The 27,054-nt window shown below is 33.9% G+C and overlaps 1 protein-coding gene across 3 annotated transcripts in view; it reads left to right on the top strand.

The window, feature by feature from the left end:
- The window catches only part of AdamTS-B (ADAM metallopeptidase with thrombospondin type 1 motif B), a 97,414-nt gene that overhangs the window by 6,113 nt on the left and 64,247 nt on the right, over positions 1-27,054 (top strand). For 2 of the 3 annotated variants that reach the window (XR_012465898.1, XM_074177343.1), the window contains exon 2: positions 15,515-15,786. Coding sequence is in view for 2 of the 3 variants with exons in the window: in XM_074177343.1 (XP_074033444.1) it covers positions 15,693-15,786 (94 nt within the window). In the remaining variant the exon portion in view is untranslated. Of the gene's footprint in view, positions 1-15,495; positions 15,787-27,054 lie in introns of those variants that run through there. The other variant, XM_074177344.1, reaches the window with a different exon arrangement.

Raw genomic sequence — 27,054 nt, 5'->3', positions numbered from 1 at the left:
AAGTAATGGGTCCATGTTTTATGCATTGTCACATATCTACGCAAAAATTCCGATTTGTTATGTTTAAACATGGCCAAACACTGCGTGCTCTGAATCATCGAGACGTTCTTGTTTTTTGTCAACAGTGAGTTCACGCGGCACCCACTTCAACAGAGCTTTCTCATGGTGGAATTCTCATGCGATATAAGGTCAACACTTTTTTTGATATTTTCAAAATGTCTCACAAACTCACGCAACTTCACTCTTCGATCATTCAAAACGAGTTTGTTCTTTATGTTTTCTGATGTTACTGCTACATTTGGACTCCACTGCGTTCTGCATCACTGATGTCTCTACGACTACATTTGAAGTCAGAAAACCAACGTTTAATTGTTGATTCTGACAGAGCGGAGTCAAGCCATTGCTTCACTTCAACGGTATTTTCGTCCATCAAGAAGCAGTGGAAAATTAAAATACGAAATTGTGTTTGATCCATTGTTTTAAAAATAACGAAAGTAGTGTCACTCACACAATAACTAACAAACTCTCGAGTAGAATATCGTGAAATTTCAACAGCTTTCCTACTTCCATAAAATAATTGATCATTGCACAGTTCATCATTATGCAGATGACACTCAGTTATATTATCGATTTCCTCCAAGTAACTGGCAGGTGGCAATGGAAAAATTAACAGCGATCTACAAAAGTTACTAGATCTATCTATAGCCCATAACCTTAAATTGAATTCTGAAAAATCTCAGCTGATACTTTTTGGCCCGAAACACAAAAGACGGGAAATTGTAGGAAGAATTGAAATCCAACTTGGACAAGACTTACTACAAACAATTACAGAAAGCAAGAACTTGGGTTCATGGCTAGATGATGATCTGAGATTCCATATAAATTCATTTTGTCGTAGCTCATACAGTATCTTACGTCAACTCTATCAAAGTAGAGATATTTTGACTCCCAAATTGAAGTTGAAACTTTGCGAAACCCTCATATTGTCTAGATGAGCATATTGCGATATAATCTACGGGCCTGCTTTGATACAAACAAATATAAATACAAATCGTTTACAAAAAATACAAAACAATTGCATTCGTCTTTCTTATGGTGTGAGAAAATTCGACCATATATCCCCCAAGTTCGAGGAGTCAGGTTGATTACCGATTGCTAAAACCTGGCAGCTCCACCTACTCGTCAATACACATAAATTCCTCATTTACAAAAAGCCAAATTATATTTATGAAAGATATGAAATTTCAAATCACAGAATAATTCGAGGACACGAAACCGTCACACTTTTATTATTCCAAAACACTCGACAGCCTGCTTTTCTTGTAGTTTTATTCACAACTCTATCAATCAATATAATGCTCTGTCTAGTGAATTTAGACACTACTCCATATATAATTTCAAGAAAAAGTTGAAAACATATCTGAAGTCTTCTGGATAGATAATATATTCATGTTATGCCTTACTCATACGGTTTTCCCTTTATTTCACCTTTGTGTATGTTTTGCTATATTTTACCTTATTTAAGCTGAATAGATTTTTAATTTTTAATTTTAATTAACTTTGGAATTTATAACCTTTGTTTTTTCTTAGTCTCACAAAGATTCATGAACTACTCACTTACCAATGTATACTGGGTAATTATTTTTATATTTCTATATAAAATATGCCATCCCCCAGGTTGAGTTGTGAAACAGCCTCGGCAGAACTTCACCCTTTTCATGGATTTTTGTATTTACTTCTTCTTTATAAACAATGTATGTCAATGAATAAAGCCCATTTATTATTATTAAAATATCAGAGATACAAGTTCGGGTACTCGTGTTACGAAAATATATATTTATTTTGTGATACAGTCAATCAACAATGAAAACACTTTGAAATCATTCACTAAGGACTGTAAAGCATTTTTTTCTCCCTGACACAACTGATAGAATGGATTTAAATAACCTTGATGTTGGTGTCAGAGATATAGTTCTTCAACAAAATTACCTTTTCTGAGCGGATTTTTTCTTTCCCAGAATAAATGTAATTTTGTCGTATCTCTGACATAGACATTGTGTAGAATGCATCCATCCACTTCATAACATGCATGTTCTTTTTAAGTTTCCCGTATCGTTTACTTTCAAGATGGATCACTGCATATCTGTTTATCTTAAATTCCCTAGCAATAACATGTCTGTTTTCTTCCGTGAAACAAAGGGACTCATGTAAGACTGAGTTTGACGTCAACCATATAAAAGAGCTGAGTTTTTTCTTGAGCACTTCACATATTCCAACTTTTTATTGCCTGGAAAATCACCCTTGAACATTGTGATTTCAAGAATAACCTATTCCGATTAGTCAAACAGAATATTAGCGTATTATGAGTTTTCCAGAATGTCTTAAACATTGAATAAGTATTACTACTTCTCTGAACTGGAAAAATACACAAGGAAATAGATTATCGGGGTCTCTCAGTCAGAGATCATAATCAAAAATCTGCTTTGCTTTGATAAGCTTCCGCTTCTGATGCAAAGCTTCTTCAAGGCCTGTAAATTATCAAGTTGTATTTTTTTTCTCTTTTAATAACATTACAAAATTATACTTACAGTAAAAATGAGTACAACATATACATTCATGACTATTACTGTGGAGAAGAGGAAGATCTTCCTCTTGAAGATGATCACTTGGTGATCGAAACACGTGTCGAGGTATTGAAATAACGGTTTAGTGTTGAGAAAAAACTCCAGTAATATTCATTACTACACCAAAGGATCCAAAAATCACTCATGAGAAGAAGTGAAACATGAATAGGATATAGAATATAAGACATAAATATCATTTTTCAATGAGCATGATGATTTGATGCGAAAATCATTAACTCTCAAAAGAGGGTTATTTATTGATACGATTTTTTTTGGTGTATGTCGGCTGAGGCTGAGATTTCGTTCATTTCAAGAAAAAATAGTTTGGAAATATTTTTTCTCTACGTAAAACCCTGATTTTAGTGTAATTTGGTTTGTTTTTATAGAGTGTTGTGCTAATGCATATGATTTCTTATTGAGTTTTATATCACCTTTTATTCTATGATTGAGAGTTCTAGATGTTGATCCAATGTAATTTGAATTACAATTACAATTGTTACAAGGAATGTTATAAAATTACATTTGACTTTTTGTATTATCCATTCAATCGTTCTATTTTTTTGTAATTCTATATAGGTTTAATATATGTTAACATATTTCAATATTTTGTTCATTATGAAAAAATTTTATGATATTTGAAGATAACTTTCTGAATTTGGTATAGATTTATAAGAAAAATTGATAGGCAATAATCATAACATAAGTTTGATGAGTTTTCTGGGATAAGAATTTTCGATTAATATATTTCTGTATATAACTTGATAAGTGGTGTTTGAATGTGTTTTATAACACCTAACCTAAGCTAACCATAAGTGAGGCTACCTCCAACAAATTACCTTAACCTCAACCCGTGGTACCTCTTCAATTATAATCACAAGAAGCATATTACCTCACTTCTACATCCATAATAATTCTTTCTCAATAATGGTGATCCAGTTGGTCATTCTTTAGAATGTTTGAATTTTTAAGTTCATTAATTTCCATTGCTTCCAAATAATTCAGTTTCAAACCTTTATTTTTATATGTAAAATTTCGAACTCTTCGTTGAAGATATGATTTCCTTCTAAAAGATTATTTGAATATGTTGAACTTGTCTTATTATTTACATAGTTCATATGATGGTCCTGGATTCGATTCCTGAATGTTCTGCCATGGCCGAATCAATCAGAAAAAAAATATTCTTCATTCGATTTGTATACCTAAATAGTTCCTGAAGAAGGGTTAATGAATTTTCTAAATAAGGAACAAAGAAAGAGTATAATTTTTCACTTGACTTCGACTGCAATAACTGCTCCCAATTTTTATCTGAATATATGTATTAATTCGAAGTTGAGTTGACAAATATCTCATCTGTTCCGCATGTAAGGAACTTGCCATCATTTTCAGTAATTCCTAATCAATTGACCACCATTCGATAGGTAGAATTGGAAACTCTGGTATGAAATAACTCTATTGAAAAATACTATTTCTACTCCAGAACAAAAATAGTAACTCTCGAAGCACGTTTCACTGAGTTGGCATCATCAGGATGCTCAATAGATTGACAACTCTTCAGTTGAAAATTAAAAACTGTTGATATTCGCAAATTGTCAAGATTTAATATAATCCAAGATACCGTTGCAGAAAATTTGTATATCAGTAATGTTTAAGTTCTATCCAGGAAATTTCACTCGCCCTAGTAGATTTTGAAATAAAAATCAACTGAATAAGTAAATAAACTTTAGTCTGAGAATAATAATAACGAATGTTACTTGGCCATTCACACAGGAACGAAAAATACAATTCTCACGTCAAGAAACGACTACATTCTTTAACCAAATAAAACTGCCTTGTCAGACAGAACTCGTAGTTATTTCTTGTTTTTGTGAAAGATCGTCTCAATCCAATGAAATTTATGTGAGTTTCTTACCAAGACCAGCCGATGTTTTGTTTGTATTTAATGGTATAGCTTAAATCAAGTATATTGTCTTTATAATATGTTTAAATGAATCACCACAAATCTTAGTTGGTCAAATCAGTATAGTGTAAGAGTAAACACTGTTCGACAACAATGTTCATTAGGAAGAAAACAATACATTTATAGATATCAAATAATTTATAAAGGTGAGGCGAAAAAATGTTTTTGTTTATATTGACAGTGAAGTTTATAAGTGGCGCCCGTTCCAGACAAGAGTGGGATAATGGATTTCTTCAAAATAGCTTCGATGTTTATCTGATTGGGTGTGTTCGTCAGCAATGTTCAAAACAGGTCGTCAATAATGAAACTGACTAATATCCATCAATAGAGTTTTTCCACAACTCGTGAAATACATCTAATACAAACGTATTACAAAATAACACCCAGTCTAAACGAACTCTATACCTATTGGGAATTCAAAAAATTAGATGCCAGCGCCATTGTGGCGATAGTACAAAACACAGATGTCTAAATTGGATCTGGGTTATACGTTCAATTACTAGGTTGTTTCAGAAGTTTTGACGTTTTAATGTCATGTATTTTCGAAGTTACACGTCTCAACGAATATTTATTCTACTGTGCCGTGGTATATACAGTGCATTCCATTTAAAACGAACCACCTAGAATAACTTTTGATTCAATAATTTTCAGGAAAAATAAAAAACAAGTTGGTAATAGTATACAGGGGTGCACATTTTGACACATTCACATTTGATGTTACTTCCCCTATCGCACCCCCAGAGCATGTCACCAATTATTTTAATGGATCACCCTATATTGCTTCGCATTATCATATGCTCCATGATAATAGTAATAATAATAATATCCTTTATTATGCATGAAAATACATTTATACATAAAAGGAAACGGGTTAGCCAAAGGCTATCTTCCACCCTACCTAAAAATTATACAGTAAGTATAAGAAAATAATTATAAACATACTCATTTAGTATCATAACAATGATAGAGAAGAGAAAAAATAATACATCATCTAGTTGCTAATAACTCTTAATTTTCTTAACATTATTTTGGTCAATTTTACAATTTCATTGTACTACCGTACATTGAATTTTAAAGCAGAATTTTAAGAACTTTTGAAACAATGATTTGCAGGAAAAATAAATGAACAGGTCAACAATTATACAGAAGGCCAGATTTTGAAATATTCGTTCTAGAGACAAATATGGAAGCAATAAATCAGAAAAGAGTTTTTTTTATTAATTCTTGAATCAAAATCTGATGACCAGACGATGAGAAGTAGAAAAATGTCTATAGTGAATGTTCAAAAATGTTTCCACCAACTTCCATACAATGGTACAGACGAGCTTCCATTGCTGCCTTCACATGGTTGAGAATCTCGAGAGTTATTTCTCTGCATAATCAGGAGTTGCACCATCCTGCTGAAAAACTATTTCGTTTTCGAATAAATTCATATCCTCCTCAATTGCTTTATTGATGCACCTTATTATTCGATTCTCCAACATATCCAAATATTTATCACTAGTCAAATTATCATTGATAAAAAAAGGTCCCACAATGTGGTCACCTAAAATTCCTGCCCAAACATTCAGTTTTTAAGATCGTTGGGTATGAACTTGACGGTATAAATGAGGATTGATATCACTCCAATATCGACAATTTTGCAGATTCACCCCTCCATTCAAACTAAACGTACATTCATCCGAAAAATAAATTTTATACAAGAAATTCAGGTGCAAGTTGATCCAGTCAGACTTTCACAAAACTCGATACGTCTATCGAAATCATCTTCGTTCAATTCATGAACTAGTCTAATCTTATATGAATGAAATGTGTACTTATGAAGGTTAATGAAAACATTTGTACGACTGATTCCTGATTCTCGAGATAACTTAGTAAGAGATTGCGAATTTTGCATTAGTCCAACGTGTCCTAAAATTGCAGTACAAATAGCTTCATCGTTGACAACTTCTGAACGGTTATGCTTTTTGCTGTTAACAGATCCAGTTTTCATAAATTTGTTCAATAATTCCGAAACGTATTTGTGTCGTACATTTCTTCCTGGATGACTATTATTGAACATACGGACAGCAACTCTAGCACTATTTCCATTCTGGTAGTACGAACTCACTATTTCAATCCGTTCTCGAAGCGTATAAACCATTGCTTCTCAAGAATTCACAAAAACAGAAACACCAATTGTAAGTTCACCTGGTGGGTAATTGTTATTGTAGAATAAGATGAATACAAAATAAAAAGAATATCGAATTCAAACTAAATTAAGCAAAATAAGACTTTTTTCAAGTATACTTCACAAAAACACCTATGAAACCAACTCAAATAATTTGTATCTCCCGAACCATAAGCTTCAGACCATATATTTTATACTTTGTTGAAATCTGCTCATCATGGAGCATCTGATAATGCGAAACAATATGAGGTGATCCATTTAAAAGAAATTGGTGACATGCTCTGTGTGAATATGTCAAAATGTGTCCCCCTGTATACTATTTTTGAGATATTTTTTATTTTTCCTGAAAATCATTGTACCAAAAGTTATTCAGGGTGGCTCATTTTAAATAGAATGCACTGTATACTGATCGATAGAGAATGTATACATCGATGCTGTTAATTTTTCTCTGTACGTTTTGTACTCTATACGTCCAAATTTTAATTTTTGCTTTTTTTTAGCTCATCACTTTATGATGTCGCTAAGCGCTCATCGGTGAATTTTTCTCTACGAATTCAAATTGAATCAAAGCTCTGTCAATACTGTCAAAAAAATCAACTAGGTATTCGGCAATGATAGTGTTAATGAACGATCTGAACGATCGACGGGAATTGGCACGTTTCGAGATCTGTTTTTGGCTTTTGCGCAACCAAAACGGCCCTGCTTTGGATCGGATTGCCACGTGTGATACAAATTGGATCTTCTCCAATAACAGGAGTCGTACAAAACAGTGGTTGGACACTGACGAGCTACCCAGATACCTATCAAAGACGAAAACCCACCAAAAAAAACAAGATTACTGTATTACTGATTACATCTAGTACAGGAGAATTCATATCAAGACTGCGAGCTGGCCAATTTTGAGGTTCTGCACGTCCGATTCAGTGATTAGGGTAGGTGATATCGAGATGCTGACGAGCAAGAACACTAAAATGAGCTGGAGCCCCGTCGTGCATGAACCACATGTCGCCTCTTACAAGTACCGGCACTTCCTCACCTGTTATTCTTGCTGATGAAAAAAATGGGCCAATTAGGTGGTCACCAATCATTTCTACTCAAACGTTCAGCGGAAATTGTTGGTGAAACCGATTTCCTATAATAACTTTGGGAAAAATTATTATTGTGTGCCATCGTATGAATCAACCACCTGCAGAACATCAATCTTGGGTGAAAATGCGGAGTCAATAGAACTCGCTGTATGTGATATGGATATAGGAGGTTTGTTTTCAGAACTGTCTATATGGTTTTTGGGCTCACTTAACTACATAAAAAGAAAATTATATTCAATCCAATACAAAAAATTATATTCAATCCAATACAAGAACGTTACGAAAAAAGGCATCGCACATATATGGAAATGAGAGTATGATACAAAAAGCAAACACAATAAGGAGAACATTTATAAAGTAATTTTTTTGCATAACAGATATATACTCGATAAGTGGGCAAACACTTGTTTCGAGATAAAAGTACATTACTTAAATACCTAATAAATATTCAGTCCAATACAAGAATACCACGAAAAAAGCTTAAAAAACATATATGAGAATAACAAAGTACTTAAAAAATCAATCATATTAATAAGAACATTTAAAAAGTACATACATTCAGGAATAAGTAATAGTTATGAAAATAAAAGTTAACTGCGTGCATGGAGAATCAAAAAGGCGAGTATAAATAAAATAAAATGAAATGAATCAGTTGGAGAAATTTGTTTCAACGATTTGGTTACATTTGGCTCTTGGTGTTTCGTATATGAATTGTTTTACCTCATTTTTAAACATGTTGAAGTTCATTTCTTCTGTTCGGACTTCCATTATCTAATATAATATAATTTGATTTAAAATCCCTGAAAGAAAAGGTTAATCGAAAAATAACAATTTTATTTGAAAAAACCGAAGACGATTGTGGATACTAACAATCGAAACATCGTGATTTTTTAATTTTCTATTTTCAGCTTGTATTAATAATTCAATCTTAATTTTTAAATTTTTTGGTTGTTGCTTGTATGTGATTTCTTTGTAATTTCACTGTTTCAATGAAATTATAATTTTTCGGTTAATCTTTTCAATTTTTTACAGATTCTTTCTGGGATTTCAAATCAATTTATATTATATTAGACAATGGAAGTCCGAACTGATGAAATACACCACGAAACATTGTCAACCACCTTCAAACAAATGTAAAAGTTCATTAATCCTTTAATATGGCCAGGAATAAAATTGAACGCCTTGGGTGCTATATAAGAACAGATTTACTCATTTTTGGAACAACATGTGGTGTCTTTGTCGGGTACCATAATTATGCGTAGGTAAACTGGCGTGATTTTTTAATTTTTTATATTTCAATATGACGTTCAAACAATATAGTTGCCTCAGATCCACTATCCCGCATTCCTTATATGAAGGATCTATTGAATATCGGTGGGGTTTTTCTAAAATCAACTTCAGGAATATGTTTTGGATAATCTTTAGTAGTTTGATGTATGTTCGTGGGGCCCCATCCCTGTGGAATTTTCAGATAGTTGTATAGTTTTCTACTTTCTATTCCGCAGGGCATCATGACGATTTTTCTGTAGAGCTTTTGCAGGAGAATCTTTCAGGAGATTCTTGTACACCTTCAGTGAAGTCATCAGTTTTGTCCATCCATCAATTCAAATAAGCCACAAGAAATAGTTCACGTCTCGATAAATTCCATTAAAGCAGCCAGAAGAGAAATTTCTATTGAAATGTTATTCTTCGCAACTCGTATATTCCTACGACAAAATTCCTCCTCTATAAAAACTTTACAGGATTCCTTTATCGGTGACATCTGATCATATCGAACTTAACCAATCGTTTGAATAGATTGGCATCACTTTCATAGCCGGTTAAGTTATATCGTGACTTGTAGGATTTTCTAATTCGACGAATCTTAATTGACTTTATCAGTGGGTATTGAGTTCCATAGAAATATCATAGTATCGTTAACGACAACATAAAATTCTCAATAACACGAAATTAGGCGATATCTGATCTTCGAAAATAGTAACACAACTTGTTAATTTTTTTAAATTACAGAAATACAAACCCACGATAATTCATAAACGATTTCGCTAAGAGTCGTATTCATCCACATTCAAATTTGTTGCCTAATTTCGTATGGTTATTATCTATAAAGTTTTTGGAAATTTTGAAATGATGAAATGATCATGAAGTAATCATCTTTTTGGAGATGATTGGCATATGTGGTGAAGAGAAAGTATATTCCACTAAACAAACGGTTTTATTCAGCTCACCTTGTTTATTTAGGTCAAATTTAGATTGATCTAATATTTGATTGATCTAATATTTGGTACACACATTTACTTTTGATGACAATACAATATAATAAATTATGTTACATTGTAAATCCAGGATGGCCGCAACTAGTGAATAGTAGAATAGTACAGAAAGCGCCAAACGTGATGGCGAGCCCGCCCCAAACTCATTTTCAATATAACCCCCACTACAGCTATTGTAAGACATACAAAATCTCCGTACAAAGGCGTAATATTACTTGTCCTTCAACGCTGTTGGTGTTTGGCATTGTTTGAATAATTTGTGTTGTTTCTAAAAAAAATGTCATAACCTAACAAAAAACCAGTCATCAAGAGTGTATATATCATTTTAATGAGCTAGACTGCTGCTTATACTAAATAAAATATGAAAAGAAATCACAAAGAATTCATTTTTCATTTGCTACCCCAATTAAAACTAATTACAGGTACGACACTGGTCGGCAAATGGCTTATCGTAATCCAATAGGAATTCAGCTGGGAGAGTCTATACCTACGCAATCGATCACTCGCCATCACGTTTGCCGCTTGCACTTTGAAAAAGATTCAAATTCAAGATGGCCGCAGATACAAAATGACGGATTACAGATGTACCGTCTGTTCAGATCAACTTTGGAAAAGACGGCGTACGGTGTTATTCACCCTAAGGACATACAGTTGTTAGCAAACTTCAGTTGTGGGACAGCTGAAAGAAAGATGTTGCCCTTTGTTTTGTCATGGGCTTCCACTGTCTACAAATTGCAAGGCAGCACTGTAGACCACGACGTTGTGTATTGTAGAAGGACAAGCTTACGTGGCTTGTCTTTGGAAGGTTAATGTGTTGCGGAGTTAGATTGCAACAAATTGTCGAGAAATAAACCTTGTAATACTGAAGCAATAAATGAACTAAACAGAATGAGAAGACTTGTGATACACTATTTGGAACAACAACCCACTTATTTGGTAAATAAACTCCTTCCCAGATATCAAATACATTCAAGAAATCTAAGATTTAACAAAAATTCTGACATTCCGAATCATAACAGTACTATCTATGAACGATCTTCACGTATCTTGCCGTAACAATGTATAATTCATTCACTGAATCTTTGAAAAATTCATCACTACCGCTATTCAAAAGTAAACTTAAAACTGAATTGCTCAGTTAACAGTGATCCCAACATAAACATTTGTATTTCATTTTACTGTTGTCCTGAAATTGCCATTTATTTTTTGTAATGTTTCTTTTTTAAAACGTGGTTGAGTGGAAGAATCGCGCTTTGCAAAACTCCGTCACGTAAAATAAAGGCCATTTATTAATATAACTATTATAATGAATATTACTGGAGTTTTATCCCAACACCAAACCGTTATTTTTACACTCCGTCGCGTGTTTCGATCACCAAGTGAAGATCTTCAAGAACAAGAGCAAACTAAATATACATACAATGTTGTCCTTATTTATACTATAGATACCTCTGCTCACAATGTTGCCTTATCTATGTTAAATTTTCTTACAATGTTGCCTTGTCTAATAGTCGGGTAAATCCGATAAATAAAATATTATTTCAACAAGGTATATAATATACTATTAGGTATTGATCCACCATCGTTATTCATAATATTATTATGTTTACTCATTTAATAGGCATGTAGATGCCTGTTGTTGCTAACTTGTCTAACTAAACTTAATAAACGGTCTGTAGCCCGGTTCGACGTGGGTGCTTTGTTCACTCAGTCAATTGGCCGATGCGTGAGTCGATGGTTAAAGCCGCAAGTTTCACTCTCTATCGTCCAATCCGTGTTAGGAATCACACGTTTAAAGGTAAGACCTCGTTAGTCCTTAGCTCGCACAAGTTTCGACTCCTGAGGGTTGTCGTTCGTAGAGGTGCGATAGCTGGTTAACGGAAAAAACATATTCAAAACATATTTTGAACATAAAGTCTATGAAATGGTTATGTTGCGAAATATGATGGCGACTGCTGATTTTTCTGGTCTTTCATATTTTAGGTGTACTAAGTGTTCCTATTATCTTATTTCAATAGATATTTCAGTCTGTCCATAATATTTTGTAACGCAGTCCTTAATTTCATTTTGTAAATTCTAGACTTTTCCGAATTCCCGACTCCCCAAAAAGCTCTGTAGTGTATGCCTTGTTTCAAATACCACCTTTTTACCTAGTTCTTTGAAAATCTCACCAAAGTTCTTCGTGTATTGGTTGTTTGGAACTGAGATATAGTTATCTTGGTTTTTATCATTTCTGAAAGTCAAAATTTCGTTCATTCCTGACCTAAAACCACTGACTGCTATTTCCTGTATTGAAACGGTTTTTCGAGGGATATTGTAGATGATATTACAAGAAAGAAAAAGTTTAAATTAAGAATGAACGAAATCTCGACTTTTAGAAACTACGAAAACCAAGATGAATATATCTCAGTTCCATACCACCAATATACGAAGAACTTTGGCAAAAGTTTCAAGGAACTTGGTATGAAGGTGGTTTTTAAAACAAGTCTTACACTACAGCGCCTTTTAGGAAATCCAAAAGACAAAATCGAAAATTCGAAAATGTCTGGAATTTACGAAATTAAATGTGAGGACTGCGATACAAAATATTATGGACAGACTAAAAGATCTGTTAAATAAGATATAATGAACACTTAGCACACCTAAAAAATATGAAAGACCAGAAAAATCAGCAGTCGCCCATCATATTTTGCAACAAAACCATTCTATAGACTTCAGTTCATTAAGATTAGTTAGATAAGTTAACAACAACAGGTATCTAGATGAGATGAGATGAGATGAGATGAGAGTGTAGAAATAGGTTAACATAATAATATTGTAAATAACGATGGTGGACCAATACCTAATAGTAAACTATATATTTTTTTTCCTGATTGATTCGGCCGTTATTTGATGAAGATCCATAGTAATTTCAAACACTACACCTCACGATTTGATCTCCACAAACTTCATTTGAAAGATATATCACAACATTTTTCGCTGAGACATTAGCTTTTTCAAGTGATTCATACATCAAATTATTCTTACATTACTATTTATATACTACAGGTAACCATAATTGAGGCTACCTCAAAAAAATTACCTGAACTTCTACATAACGTGCCTGTTCAATTATGACCACCTGAAGCATATTGCCTCACATCTACATTAATAATAATTCTTTCTCACTTTTTGAGAAAACAAGTTCAATAATGGTGATCTATTCAAATATAGTTGGTCATTCATTAGAATGTTTGAAGTTTTATGTTTAATAATTTCCATTGCTTCCAAATGATTCAGTTTCAAACTTTTATTTTCTATGTGCAAAATTTCGAACTCTTTATTAAAGATGTGATTTTCTTCTAGAAGATGATTTGAATATGTTGAATTTGTTTTCTTATTGACATAGCTCGTATGGTGTTCCTGGATTCGATTCCTAAATGTTCTGCCAGTTTGACCAATATATACCTTAGGGCACGTTCCACACTTAAATTTATACACTCCTGATTCCTCGAATTTGGATGTTTTGTCTTTATCATTTTTAACTAACTTTCCCAATTTTCTATATGCAATTTTAATATCTCAATTCCTCAAAAATGAAGCCACTTTTTCCGTAGGTTGTCCAAAATACGTTAAAGCTCTATAATTTTGATTATCTACCTTATCAATGGGAAAAACGTCTCGAATCGCTTTTGTGTAGACTTTCTTGGCAAGTATTTTGTTTATTAATTCGGCTTCAAACCCATTGTTTACCGCAATTTGCTTGATGATATTAAGTTCTTTATCGAAATTATCTATTGAAAGAGGAACATTGACTAATCTGTGAATCATGCTATTATAAGCTGCTACTTTGTGTTGATAAGGATGGGTAGAATCGTAATGAATAGTAATATCCGTATAGGACGGTTTGTGATGAATTGAAAAATCATGTTTGTTGTTCATTCTACTAATTGTTAGGTCCAAGAAATTGATTGAGTAGTCTGTTTCTATTTCAATAGTGACTTTAATGTTTTCATGAATGTTGTTAATATTCCTATGAAAAATATCTAATTGCCTCTTAGTACCTGTAGAACATACCAAAACGTCATCCACATATCTATGCCAATACAAGAAATTCTCAATCAAAGGATGTTTAAAAATCGACTTCTCTTGATTATCCATGAAAATTTCTGCAAGTATGGGGTTTAATGGATTTCTCATAATTAAACCTTTTGAGGAGAAATAAATATTGTTGTTGAATTGAAAATAATTTTGGTTGAGACATAACGATAGAAGGTCAACTATTTCTCGTTTCATGATTGGGTTCACTCTATTTTTATCTAATAATTCTATTATTAAAGTAATAGTATCATCAGGAGGTATGCTGGGAAATAGATTCTGCACATCAGAATGGTTAATGGTTAATGGTTAATATTGATTAGCCTTTCTGATAATTTCACTGACGGTGCAGTGACAAAGGAAACCACTGGTCTAATTGGATAACTCTGGTTCAGGTGGTCATAATTGAACAGGTACGTTATGTAGAAGTTCAAGTGATTTCTTTGAAGTAGTCTCAATTATAGTTACCTGAAGAATATAAATAGTAATGTAAGAATAATTTGATGTATAAATCACTTGAAAAAGCTAATGTCTTAGCGAAACATGTTGTGATATATCATCCAAATAAAGTTTGTAGAGATCAAATCGTGAGGTATAGTTTCTGAAAGTAAACTATATAGCTTCTCGAGATAATATTTTACTTATCAGATTTACCTGACTATTAGATAAGGCAATATTTTCAAAACAAATTTAAGACGCAGATACCTAGCGGAGGTATCTAAGGTATAAATAAGAACAACATTGTATGTATATTCAGTTTAATCTCCCTCTTGAAGATGTTCACTTGGTGATCGAAACACGTGTGGAGGAGTTGAAAATAACCGTTTGGTGTTAGAATAAACCTCCAATAATATTCAGAATAAGAATTGAGTAACAAAATTAGAATCTAAAAACGTTAAACTAGTTCATTTCTTGTATATTACAGTTGTTGATTTTTCAATTATAACAGTTGCGGTGCACTAACTCCACTCATTTTGACTTCAACATAGCAGTGCCATTCGAGAATATCATAGTGATCGAATAAAGTGACTGATTGATAAGCTTCGTCGATAAAAAACGTGATATCAAAGAAACTTATACGATCTATACAATTAAAATGAAACAGATACCAAAAAAACCATCTGTATAATTAGAACTACCAAGAAGTACACAAACAAACATAATTGGCATATTTCTTTCCACAATTCCATATCGTTTCCGGTTCAAGAATCATTTCGGAATCGCTCACCATTTCGTTAATTTTAATGAAGCTAATTATAGATCTTTATGTACCAGAATCAATTTTATACCAGCAATATTTCAATTAATTTAATTAATTTTGACAGTTTGACGAAGTTCAGAATATTATTCGGATCATATTACGTCTTCCGCGAACAGTTAGACTGAATTCAAGTGGATTTTGTGGCAGCCGAACCGCAGTGAGAGACTTCTAGGAAGGCCTTCCATTATTGGAAATATCAAACTACTTTCATATCGGCTTTGATCAACTGTGCCTTGGACTAAATGTGCGTTTGGCAAGGGAAGGTGCGACAGGGTCTCATGCCCCGTTTGTTGCTGGTGCTACTAACTGGGGAAGCTGTATCGGGGCTTTATAGAGGTAAGTGTACATTTTTCTGATTTGTTTGACCAGCAAAAATTGTGAACGAATAAAGTATAAGAACTTACCTCTTTAGGTTATGTGGAATTCTCTAAAAACTTCATCGTCCTGATTTATTTTACAGAGGTTTCTTGGAAGTTCCAATTTTTTACAGGGTTTAAAATTTGTCATATGGATCAGAACTTTTTTCAAATTTGAAGGCGTATATTTTTGGGGCATATTAATTTTTGTGAAGAAAGGTTTTGGCTTTCTACTTCTTCATTTTTATACTAAATATGGAAATCTACCTCAAGTAAATATTTCTCTGAATGGTATAACTCTAAATATAGTACCGGAGGCAACAAATCTTGGCTTGATGTTGGATAATAATTTCAGGTTCAGAAAGCAAGTTTCATTATACAGGGTGTTAATTAAGTATGTACCATAAATTCAACAGAAATGTTCATATAAACATGGGTCCGCAAATCCTTCGTTCTCAAGATACAGGGTGTTAAAATAAAAAAAAATGTTATTCGTAAATATCTTAAATATCCTTTACCTAATTTTGTTGTAATTTGGCAATGGTATTTATGACATTAAGGAGCTAATTTAGCCCGAACGTGATTCAATTTTAAGTCCAGTGGCGTCTCGAGCGGGATTTGAACGAATATTTTTTACTTAAAAAATGTACGCCACTGACTTTTGTGCCATTTTTTTCATTTTTTTGTATTGAGCAATTAGAAATACAACTTTTTTGTCTCTTGAATTTTTTTCGTATCTTGCTTAGTTTTTAAGAAAAAAAGTCGACCTAATTGCATATTCCTGGACCTCACAAGGAATAATATGGGGAATTTAATGTTTCTTTTGGAAATTATTATTTTCACAATTTTTATTACTCATTATGCAACAATAACAACAAATATTAAATAACATTAACATCTAGACTAACGAATTTCACTAAATTAAGTGTTGGAAATGACCTCCTTCGGCTTCAATACAACCTCTAGACGCCGCATCATTGAATTTCGCACTACTCTGATAATACCTGGCGTATTTTTCATTATGTCACATGAATTAATGATTTTATTTCGTAAATCCTCTTCACTTTGAATAGCAGCTTTGTATACCAACGCTTTAAGGTGTCCCCAGAGAAAATAATCTAAGGGATTCATTTCAGGTGAGCGAGGTGGCCATGGGTGTGGCCAAAGCCCACACTCCAAAGCCAAATGAATAATAAAAATTGCACAAAAGTCAGTGGCGTACATTTTTAAGTTGAAAATATTCGTTCAAATCCCGCTTGAGGTGCCACTGGACTCAATAAATTGAATCACGCTCGGACTAAATTAGCTCCCTAATGTTATAAATACCATTGCCAAATTACAACGAACTTAGGTAAAGGATATTTAAGATATTTACGAATAATTTTTTTTTTATTTTAACACCCTGTACCTTGAGAACGAAGGATTTGCGGACCCTGTTTATACGAACATTTCGTCTTAAAATTACCTAAAGAATCGTCTGTCAAATTTATGGTACATATTTAATCAACACCCTGTATATCCAGAGAGTTTACGCGAACTCAAGATTAATTTACCCTCACCGAGCATACCTACTCAAACAAAAACCATTTAATGCCAGACTCTCATCACAGTTCACCTTCTGTTCACCTGTATATTCACCCTGTTCGGATAGTCTAGATTTGTGCAGGATACAAAAAGTCCAAAATTCCTGTTTACGCTACATCTATGGCATCCGTAAGTTCCAGAATATTTCTCATAAGCTTTCTCATTCGCAATGGCTGTCAATGAAGAAATGAAATGAAATAACAGTGAAATAAAATACAAGTGAAAATAAAACAATTGAACAAAAATTAAAAATAATAATAATTATATGTTATTTATTTAAGATCCAAATACAAATACAAATGAGAAGTACAAATTGAACGTTCAAATAAATAACGAGATGATCGATAAGTAAGTGAATACTTGTTTCGAGATACAAATTTGGTGTGAATGAGCATATACATACACACATTGAAATAGTTGAACAAAAACATAGAATGAATAACATATAAACGTATTCGACTAAAAACATATTCAATCGTAAATGTAATCAAACATGTACAGCTATTATAATTTTTTATTATACTCAAAATAAAATAAAAAGACAAGCACTGTAATACAATACAAAGACACAGTTCAAGATTATTTAACTTTCAACCAGTTCTGTTTAATATAATATATCAATCGTTTGTATTCTTGCTTGATAAGAGTGAGACATATGTATTTGAAATGGTGTTCAATTTTCATTTTCCTTGAAATAAAAATATGAAAACAAATAGTATAATACAGTAACACAATTTTCAACTTAGCGAATATCCAACTTTTAAACAGTTCAGTTCAATACAATATATCAATAATCTATATACCTGTTTGTTAACAGTGATACATCGGTATTTAAAAGGTTTTCAATTTTCATTTTCCTTCGATTATTTCAGTGACTACTATTCTAGGCATTTTCAGAATGTATTTTTTTAATTATTTCTTGAAAGTAAAAATGTTTTTGATGTCGGATAATAATTTGGGAATAGAATTGTATACTTTAGGTGCAAAGTATCTGTATGACCTTTGACCAAACGATTTAGCCATGTGATGTACTATATGTTGATTTTTCTGGCGAGTTTCGTAATGGTGAGTAGGTAGCTGTGCCTGATTCCGCGAAGATTCAAACCAGTTTTCAGATAGTACAATTGCCTCGGATCAAGGATATAACTTTCACTAAAAAGCTGGTCTGAAGGATATCTGTTGTTTTTTGGATATCTGTTATGAATAAAAAGTTACTTTACGACGTTTCATTGTTAGTATTCACAATCGTCTTCGAGTGATGTCTGAACTAATTCCTCTCAGAGATGAGTATTTATGGTTCATTCGAGTACTTTCACTTATCTCCGCTTTCCATCTTTCCCCTTCCGTTTGGCAGGAGTTGGCCATTATTCGCTTGATTATGGGTTTCCACATGTTGCGTATCTCTTCGCTAGCTTGATTGAGTACATTGTTGGACTACATGTATGCGGCTTCTTTGGATTTCCTCCTAAACCAGTGTTCCTTCCTGTACATGATCTCAGCCTGGGACCACTCAATATTATGTTGATAAGTTCAAACATGCTCTACTATTCCTGATTTGCTGGTTTCCCCTCGCTGTGTATTTTCTTGTGCTCGAAAATGCGAACATTCAAAGGCCTCTTAGTTTAACCGATATAGGATTTTCCGCACTCACAGGGTATCCAGTAAATGCAAATCTTGGAATCGCAGTGCGCATTCAGTGGCCTGGTTTTCGTGAGACTGCTACGGATAGTGTTTCCGTATCTGATACAGGTTGTGATGTTGTACTTGGACCCAATTCTTCTTATCCTTAACGATGATCCTCTGATTTAGAGTAGCTATTCCATTGAAGATCATTTTTGATGATGTCTAGTTTCTTCTCGAGACCTTCTTCCGTATTACAGAACCCAAAAGAGTCTTGATAATTCCTCTTTCAGTCGATTGATGGTGGTTGGACTCATGGTTCAGATACAACCCGTGTGAGTGGGTTGTAGTGTAGTGTCGGTTCTCTTTGCCAATACGTTTGAAAATGGAAATTTGTTGTGGACTTCCTTCTCCATTGTGAAAGTGATGGTAGGTCTTGCCCTGTTGATGTGTTTCAAGAAGGCGTCTAGTTCAGTATTCCCATGGTTCCATATTATGAAGAAGATACGTCAACGTATCTCAACCAGACACGAGGTTTCTTGTGGGCTTCTTCGATGGCCAGAGTTTCAAACCACTCCATATATATGTTGGCTATGACTGGTGAAAGTGGCGATCCCATTGGCAGTCCATTATCTTGTGTGAAGAATTCGTCCTTCAGTTGGAAATAACAGTTTCGTACACAGCATCCTAGTAATTCCATGATTACTTATTTAGGTAAATTCGTCGACTTCCATCTCCTCTGCAGACTCAGGGTCAAATTATTTGGTTACTACATGGTCTATAAAAGGGTCCCACGAGAGGGCGGTGCCTAGTGACACTGAGTGGACTCAGAGTCGTACATCTTTTCGGCACAGGGACACACAAACCCTAGAAGGAGACATTATTTTGAGTATTTGCACCTACACGGATGCCACCTCATTCAATATGAGTATTTCAACCCCCTGCTGCAGGATGTATCATTCAATATTCAATTATTCTTTTCGAAATAAAACAGGCGTTTGATAATAAATACTGAGAATCTGAGAGTGGACCCTGTATACCCAGTGCCTTGCTCTATAACCATTAACTTTTTTCACATAATTTTACATACCAATTTCCCGTGTGTTACATTATGAACATCCCGCACGGAATCATCAGTTCACACAGTCCGCTGTAAAAGAGAAAATCAATGTTCTTCATCGTCACGGTAATTCCTCATCAATACGGCCAATCAACATTAATCGGAAACCTCTTCATCACCATCAGGAATCCAGAGCAAAACGACCAAAAATAAATTATTGCACATCTTTATTACCAGGCCAATAACGGTTTGTTCCTTCCAATAGTTATGCAAAAAGGGATTACCTGCCATTATAACATTTATGTATAAAAGGATAATTTGAATTTTATGCTAATGAACCAGTAATGGGGTATATTGACGATTCGCCTACGGAACGCCCGCCCACCGTGGTAACAGTCTCCAGGGCCGTATCAAGGCCTGTGGTTAGAGGAGGCCTTCATAATTTCAAGAGGATGAAAATGTACTACATTTAAATCTCTCGAATCACACCGAAAATTATATCAAAGTTATGATGGAATAGGCCTATACTTGATGAACATCCATAACGTATTCAAAAAACCCTTTATTGTGCCTTTATTGTGAGATTTTCACTAAAAAATTTTACAAAAATGCAACACGTGTTTCGCCATTTGTAAAACTATTTAGGAAAAATCTCACAATAAGGTATTTCAGAGAGTTGAAACCAGATCACAAAGAAAAAGGCTTTTTGCTCCAGTATCAGACAGTGATGTAACAAAAGTATAATCAGTGGTGTTAAACTGAAACAAAAATGCATTGTTGAGTTCGATACAGCACTGTCTGAAGAAGCTAGGAATCATTGGATAGATTTGGCTCATACTTTATCAACTCACTAGATCTAAATAACTTTTTTGTGTTTCGCTATACAATAGTTTTCTCAAGCAAGACTGTTGAATTCTTCTTGAATTTTTGCCACTTTATTTATTGAGCGTTCAATAAATATAAGGAACTCTAATTTCTAGAAGTGGCTGGTTGAATTATTTTTCTATTATGGAAATTGTTTTTTCAAGTTTCTTCATGTTTGATCTGTTAAAGCATCATACATGAAGCACATGGTATGTGATCAAAATCATTTATTATATTAGGATATTCAGTAAGACAGTTGGCTCCATTCAGAATGGAATCTATCATCCTCAAGATATGATCAGGAGTGCTTATTTCTTTATGTATACGGGTTATCCCCATGAGAAAAAATTATTAATACAAACACAGATTTTCCTTTAAACTAACTCAACTTTAATGTATGTATAAATGTAGGCATATATCAATGTATAATGTATATACATGTATAATGTCACAATTGAGATGGTTGGCTTCTCGTATAGACCTGGACATGTGTGAAAAGTATCCATAGTTGGTATAGTGATTAAGGACAGCAAAAAGATCATTGTTCTTAGTTGAACGAGTAGGTACTCGGAATGAGAATTCATGTAATCGATCATAACAAATAATGTCGTTTGATATAATTTTAAATAAGGTAATGATATCGTTGTTTCTTCTTTGAAAATAGAGGGAGTGAAGATACGCAATATTAAGTATATTCGAATAATCATATTCTCGAACTATGAGGCCAGATATTGCTTCAATATTATTCATATGTGCAGTATAATGCGGAGACCAGACTGGTGACGCATACTCCAAAATAGATCTTCTATTGGCTAGGAGGCCGATGTTCTAGCCCGTGAAGTCGCATCCAAGGCTATGATTGGCCAAGCCCAAAACCCTTCTGCGGGGTAGCGAAAGCATGTATAAAGACATCCATAAACTCAAGGATACAAGCAGAATTGATAGTTTAGTGAAATAAACTCCCAGGAAAGAGGTAGGCGAAAGAGTTCATAAACCATCGCCCTGATTCACGGAAGACCTGCTAAACCACAACCGTAAGATTGTAAGGGTAGTGGTGGGTCTACTAATGGGGCATAGCCGGCTCAGGAAACATATGAGCAACATGGGTACTGCAGGTACTGTCAAGAAGAGGAAGAAACCGCACTACATGTGCTCTGTGAATGCGAATGCTATAGCAAGGCTGAGACACACAAGATGCGGAGAAGAAAAACGAGAGACTACCAGCTATATGAAGGCGTCAGTGTCAAGGTTATAGAGTCTCATCAAAGAGATCAAGCTAGATAATGAGCTCTAACAACCAAGGAGAATCACAATAGATCTGAGAAGGTCGCAGTGAGTCAAACCAGCTCTCCGCCAATCTAATCTAATCTAGGCTAGGTGAAGAATACTGGTGGCATACACTGTTAGATCCTTACAATTTCCGAAGACAAAACCAAAAAGTTTGAGAGCTTTGTCAATGCTGGTGTTGATGTGGATGATGAATGAAAGGTTCACATCAAAGATTATACCCAATTCTCTCATTTTATTGAGCCGTTTCAGAGTGACATCGTCAAGAACATAGTTGAGGACGATTCTGTTATTTATTTTAGCAAACGTTATACAGAAGCATTTCCCTTGATTTAACGACATCCTATTGCTTTCAGACCAAACATATAGAGAATTAATTTCGTCATGTATCTTGTGACAATCTTCAATACTTCCGATAGGCAAATATAGAGCCATGTAGAGAAATAGGAACCATGTGGAACTCCAGAAGATCAACTTTATTGTTGTCAAGACATGTTGGTATACAACAAACTGATTGATATGACTCAGCTGTAAGCCGAATTGTGTAAATGAAAAATGAGAATTGAAACTTTTAACTTTTATTTGTAACTAACCTTACTGCAGTTTCGTCCTATAAGACATTTTCAAACTTATACATTAAACATAAAAAGTTTCAATTCTCATTTTTCATGATGATTTTCTACCGCGTAGTAACGGCTACATCCATCAATTTATTGAATTGTGTGCCTTATCAATATTATTTCGAGTACCAGCACACTAACTTCTTTCAGAAACAACTGATAACTGTCTTTCCTAGCACTAAATTCCATTTGGTTACTGTTTCTCCAAGCCTAAGTTTTCTCCTTGCCTTCATTGACTTTTCAAAGGTATGCTTCAAAAAGTTATGAGGCCGGCCCTGGCTTCGTAGTCGCGAAGATGCGAAGAACATAATCCTTTTATCATTTGCCATTTTTCATTTCTTCATACTGAACTTGTGGCATATCGTTGTTTAAATTGTAGACGATTATATCGACAGTTGTAATGGGAATACCACCAGGCGTCCTAAAGACATAAATTATTTTTATTTTTACTCAATATTCATGTAGTGGTACCTATAAAATAATGAAATATTGTTAATTTACGTTATGGATCCGATAGTTACAGTGTAAATTAGATGATTTTAGGGGCAGAGCAAAAGTCCCACTCTTGTATGGAGTAGGGATGACATGCATTAATTATAGGGGATGATATGACATTAGTTTTACAGTTTTGGTAAATTAGAAGGTTTCAAATAAAACACATGTAACAAAATATAAATAAAGCGAATTATCAATCACATTTTCAAATGATAATAAAAATAGTAGTCCAAATAATGTAAAAATTATCGGTTCTACCATGTTCTACCATGTCCAAACATGCTCTGCTATTCCTGACTTCTGGTTTCTCCTCGCTGTGTGTGTTTCTTGTATTCAGCACAAGAATTTACTGAACATTCATAAGTTTAACAACCCCTAGAATTTTCAGTGTTGAATTTTGAAGTTGGCATCCAAGTTCGCCCAACTATCTGTCTTTCAAATACCTGCCCTTACATCTTACCTAAAAACTCCTGATATAACCGAGTTTTCAAACTTCACATTTCAGTTTTATACTTGATAATCAACTAGTGGTAATCAGACAAAAGTGTTTTAATTCATTTCATTAAAGAAATTTATTGTTCAACAGTCGGTAATGAATCTAGTTATATCCGTGAATCAATATACAGGGTGTTCCTTAAACACATGCTAATATTTAAGGAAGTAATTCTTAGACCCATTTTAAGTAAAAAACGTCCTATGGACGTATGTCCTAAACGCCTTAACTTTTGAGATACAGGGTGGCAAAGTTGTCAAAAATAATCAGTTTTTTAATAATAATTGAGATAATTTTGTAGACATCTTTGGCATATTCGGTACATATGTTCCATGCCTCAAGGCTCATTTTCTGATGTACAATTTTCTTAATTTTCTCTGCCAGTGGCGTACGTACGAATTTTGAAATGTATATTTTTGGCGAAAAAAATACTACGCCACTGCTTCATCTTGAATTAAAAATTATTTTTAAAATTTTTTTACATATTTTTACATTTACATTTTTGAGCATATTTGATTTGCTGGGTTTTCTTTGTCCGACGCATGGTTTTCGCTCAAAAAATTAAAAATCGCTTTACTTAAGGATACATTCCTTAAAAATCTGATGCGGTATCGTGCATCGACTGAAAGCAAACTAAGAGATCAGATTTGTTGCAAAATAATTGAGGATCTAAAAGGTATTTGTTTATTGTCAGATGCACTGTTCTCAATTAAAATTACGTCATAACGCAGCACCGCTTAATAATTTTTGAAAACATAAATTTAGTTATCCTGGAATAAATGACGTGTAGCAGAATTTATTTACTGCACCTCTTGGAAATATGGAGTTTGTCGATATGTAATTTCTTTTAAAGATTAAAAGCAGAAAAAACAGCGTACCCACCATAGCAATAAAAAACGAATTCTCTGTATGTCCAAACGTCAGTAGCTAATATTGATGTTGGTTTAAAGTAAGGTGTTGGTGTTAAAAACTGTCACAGCGCGTTTTGATTAATTTTGAAGTGTTATTGAAGTTATTTTGGTAGTCCGCTGTTTTTCTGAATATCAGTAAATATGGTAAATTATACGAATGCGGAATGGCGCAAATGCATCACATATATGGCCTTGCCGATGGTAATGCAACAGAAGCCAGGCGCATTTATCAGGAAAGATATCCTAATCGTGCCTTACCAGATAGCCGAACCTTTTCAAATATTCATCGTCGACTTGGGGAAACTGGTAGTTTCAAGAAAGGGACTCTGGAAGGTAGACCTCGTGTAGTAAGAACTCCTGAAATTGAGGAAGCGGTGCTGCAAGAAATTGAGGAACATCCTGAGACGAGTACGAGGAAGATCGCTAGAACTCTGGATATTTGTCATCAAATTGTTTGGCGTATTTTGGTTGATTTTTTTTATACCCATACCATATTTCAAGAGTGCAGGCATTACTCCCCAAAGATTTTCCACAGCGTGTGAACTTCAGTCAGTGGTATCTACAAAGTATTGCACTAAATCCGCAGTTTGAGACACAAATTTTGTTCACAGACGAAGTAAATTTTTCTCGGAATGCCATTCAAAATTTCCATAACAATCATGTGTGGGCTGAAGAAAATCCCCATGCAATAACCGAAACCCATTTCCAACACCAATTTTCGGTTAATGTATGGGCAGGAATTATAGGTGATCATCTAATAGGCCCATTTTTTCTACCAGGATACCTTGATGGTCGTTCTTATTTACACTTTCTCGAAGAAGACTTACCTGGGTTATTGGAAGATGTGCCACTTGCGTTAAGGAATCGAATATGGTACATGCACGATGGCGCCCCTGCTCATTTCAGTGTAATTGTCCGAAACCATTTAAATACAGTTTATCCTAATCGTTGGATAGGTCGCGGAGGACGTCAGCAATGGCCAGCAAGATCCCCCGATCTCAACAGTTTAGATTTTTTTTATGGGGTCACCTTAAAACTCTTGTGTATAAAACTCCCGTTAATACTTTAGAAGATTTAAGAGAGCGAATAGTTGCCTCGTGTGAAACTATACGAAATACGCCGGGAATATTTAAACGGGTGCGTAATTCCATGCGTAGAAGGGCGGAAGCATGCATACTAAGTGCAGGTAGCCACTTTCAACAATTTTTATAATCAGTTTTGGTATTATTACTAATCAACAAATTTGTGCTATTCGTTTAGACTTACTGTCACAAAATAAAATAAAACTCGTTTTTGTGAAAAATTTATTTTTTTGCAGATTATGTTTTCAAATATTATTAGGGAATTGGTAATGCGTTATGAAGCAATTTTCAGATTCTCATTCATTTTAGAATTGATCTAATTTCTTAATTTGCTTTCTGTCGATTTTTATTTTTTTGAGTGAAAATCATGCGTCGGACAAAGAAATACCAGGAGATCAAAATTTCTCAAAAATAAATGAGGATTTTAAAAATGATTTTATTTTGAAAAGAAAGCATTGGCGTAGTACTTTTTCCCCAAAAATATTCAATGCGAAACCCGTAGGGATGCCACTGTTTGAAAAAATACAAATTTGTGTACATCAGAAAATGCGCCTTGAGGCATGGAACATATGTACCAAATATGCCAAAGATGTCTACAAAATTATCTCAGTTATTATTAAAAAACTGATTATTTTTGAAAACTTTGCCACCCTGTATCTCAAAAGTTAAGGCGTTTAGGACATACGTCCATGGGAAGTTTTTTTCTTAAAATGGGTCTAAGAATTACCTCCTTGAATACTAGCATGTGTTTAAGGAACACCCTGTATATTATAATTTGTAGAAAATATTGTCACCAATTGTTCAATCATTTAATTGAGTTCTGACTGACTAAATGAGTTTATTATCCGAAGCCATAATCCTAAACAAATATATTGTACCATTCCTCTACACGGTTAGTCGTAGAAAAAGTATAGTAAGCACCTCAAGGATAAGGCCAATTACGCCCACTCGCGAATTATCGAACCCGGCTGACGTGCTTACAATTTTTGGCTCGTGGCTTCTTATCCTACTTAGTACGTAATTTACTATTTTTTACATTCCATGTTTATCCATAAATCATTTTCAAATATAGAACACTCTCTTACTGGATTATCATAATGAAATTTTTAATTTTGAATTTTCAGCTGCTCTGAAATTGTACTTCAACCCTGAAGTCTGTTTTAAATCGTAAACTTTCAGCTTAGTGGAGTTTGGCTTCGACATCGGCATTGCATTCTCCCTCAGATGTGTTC

This window comes from Leptinotarsa decemlineata, unplaced genomic scaffold (assembly GCF_025532065.1).
Source record: "Leptinotarsa decemlineata unplaced genomic scaffold, Ldec_3_MD MMD2_tig00002974_RagTag_RagTag, whole genome shotgun sequence".
Lineage (NCBI taxonomy): Eukaryota > Metazoa > Arthropoda > Insecta > Coleoptera > Chrysomelidae > Leptinotarsa > Leptinotarsa decemlineata.
Note: the sequence above shows the minus strand (reverse complement) of the source record. Positions and strands in the feature narration are given on the sequence as shown.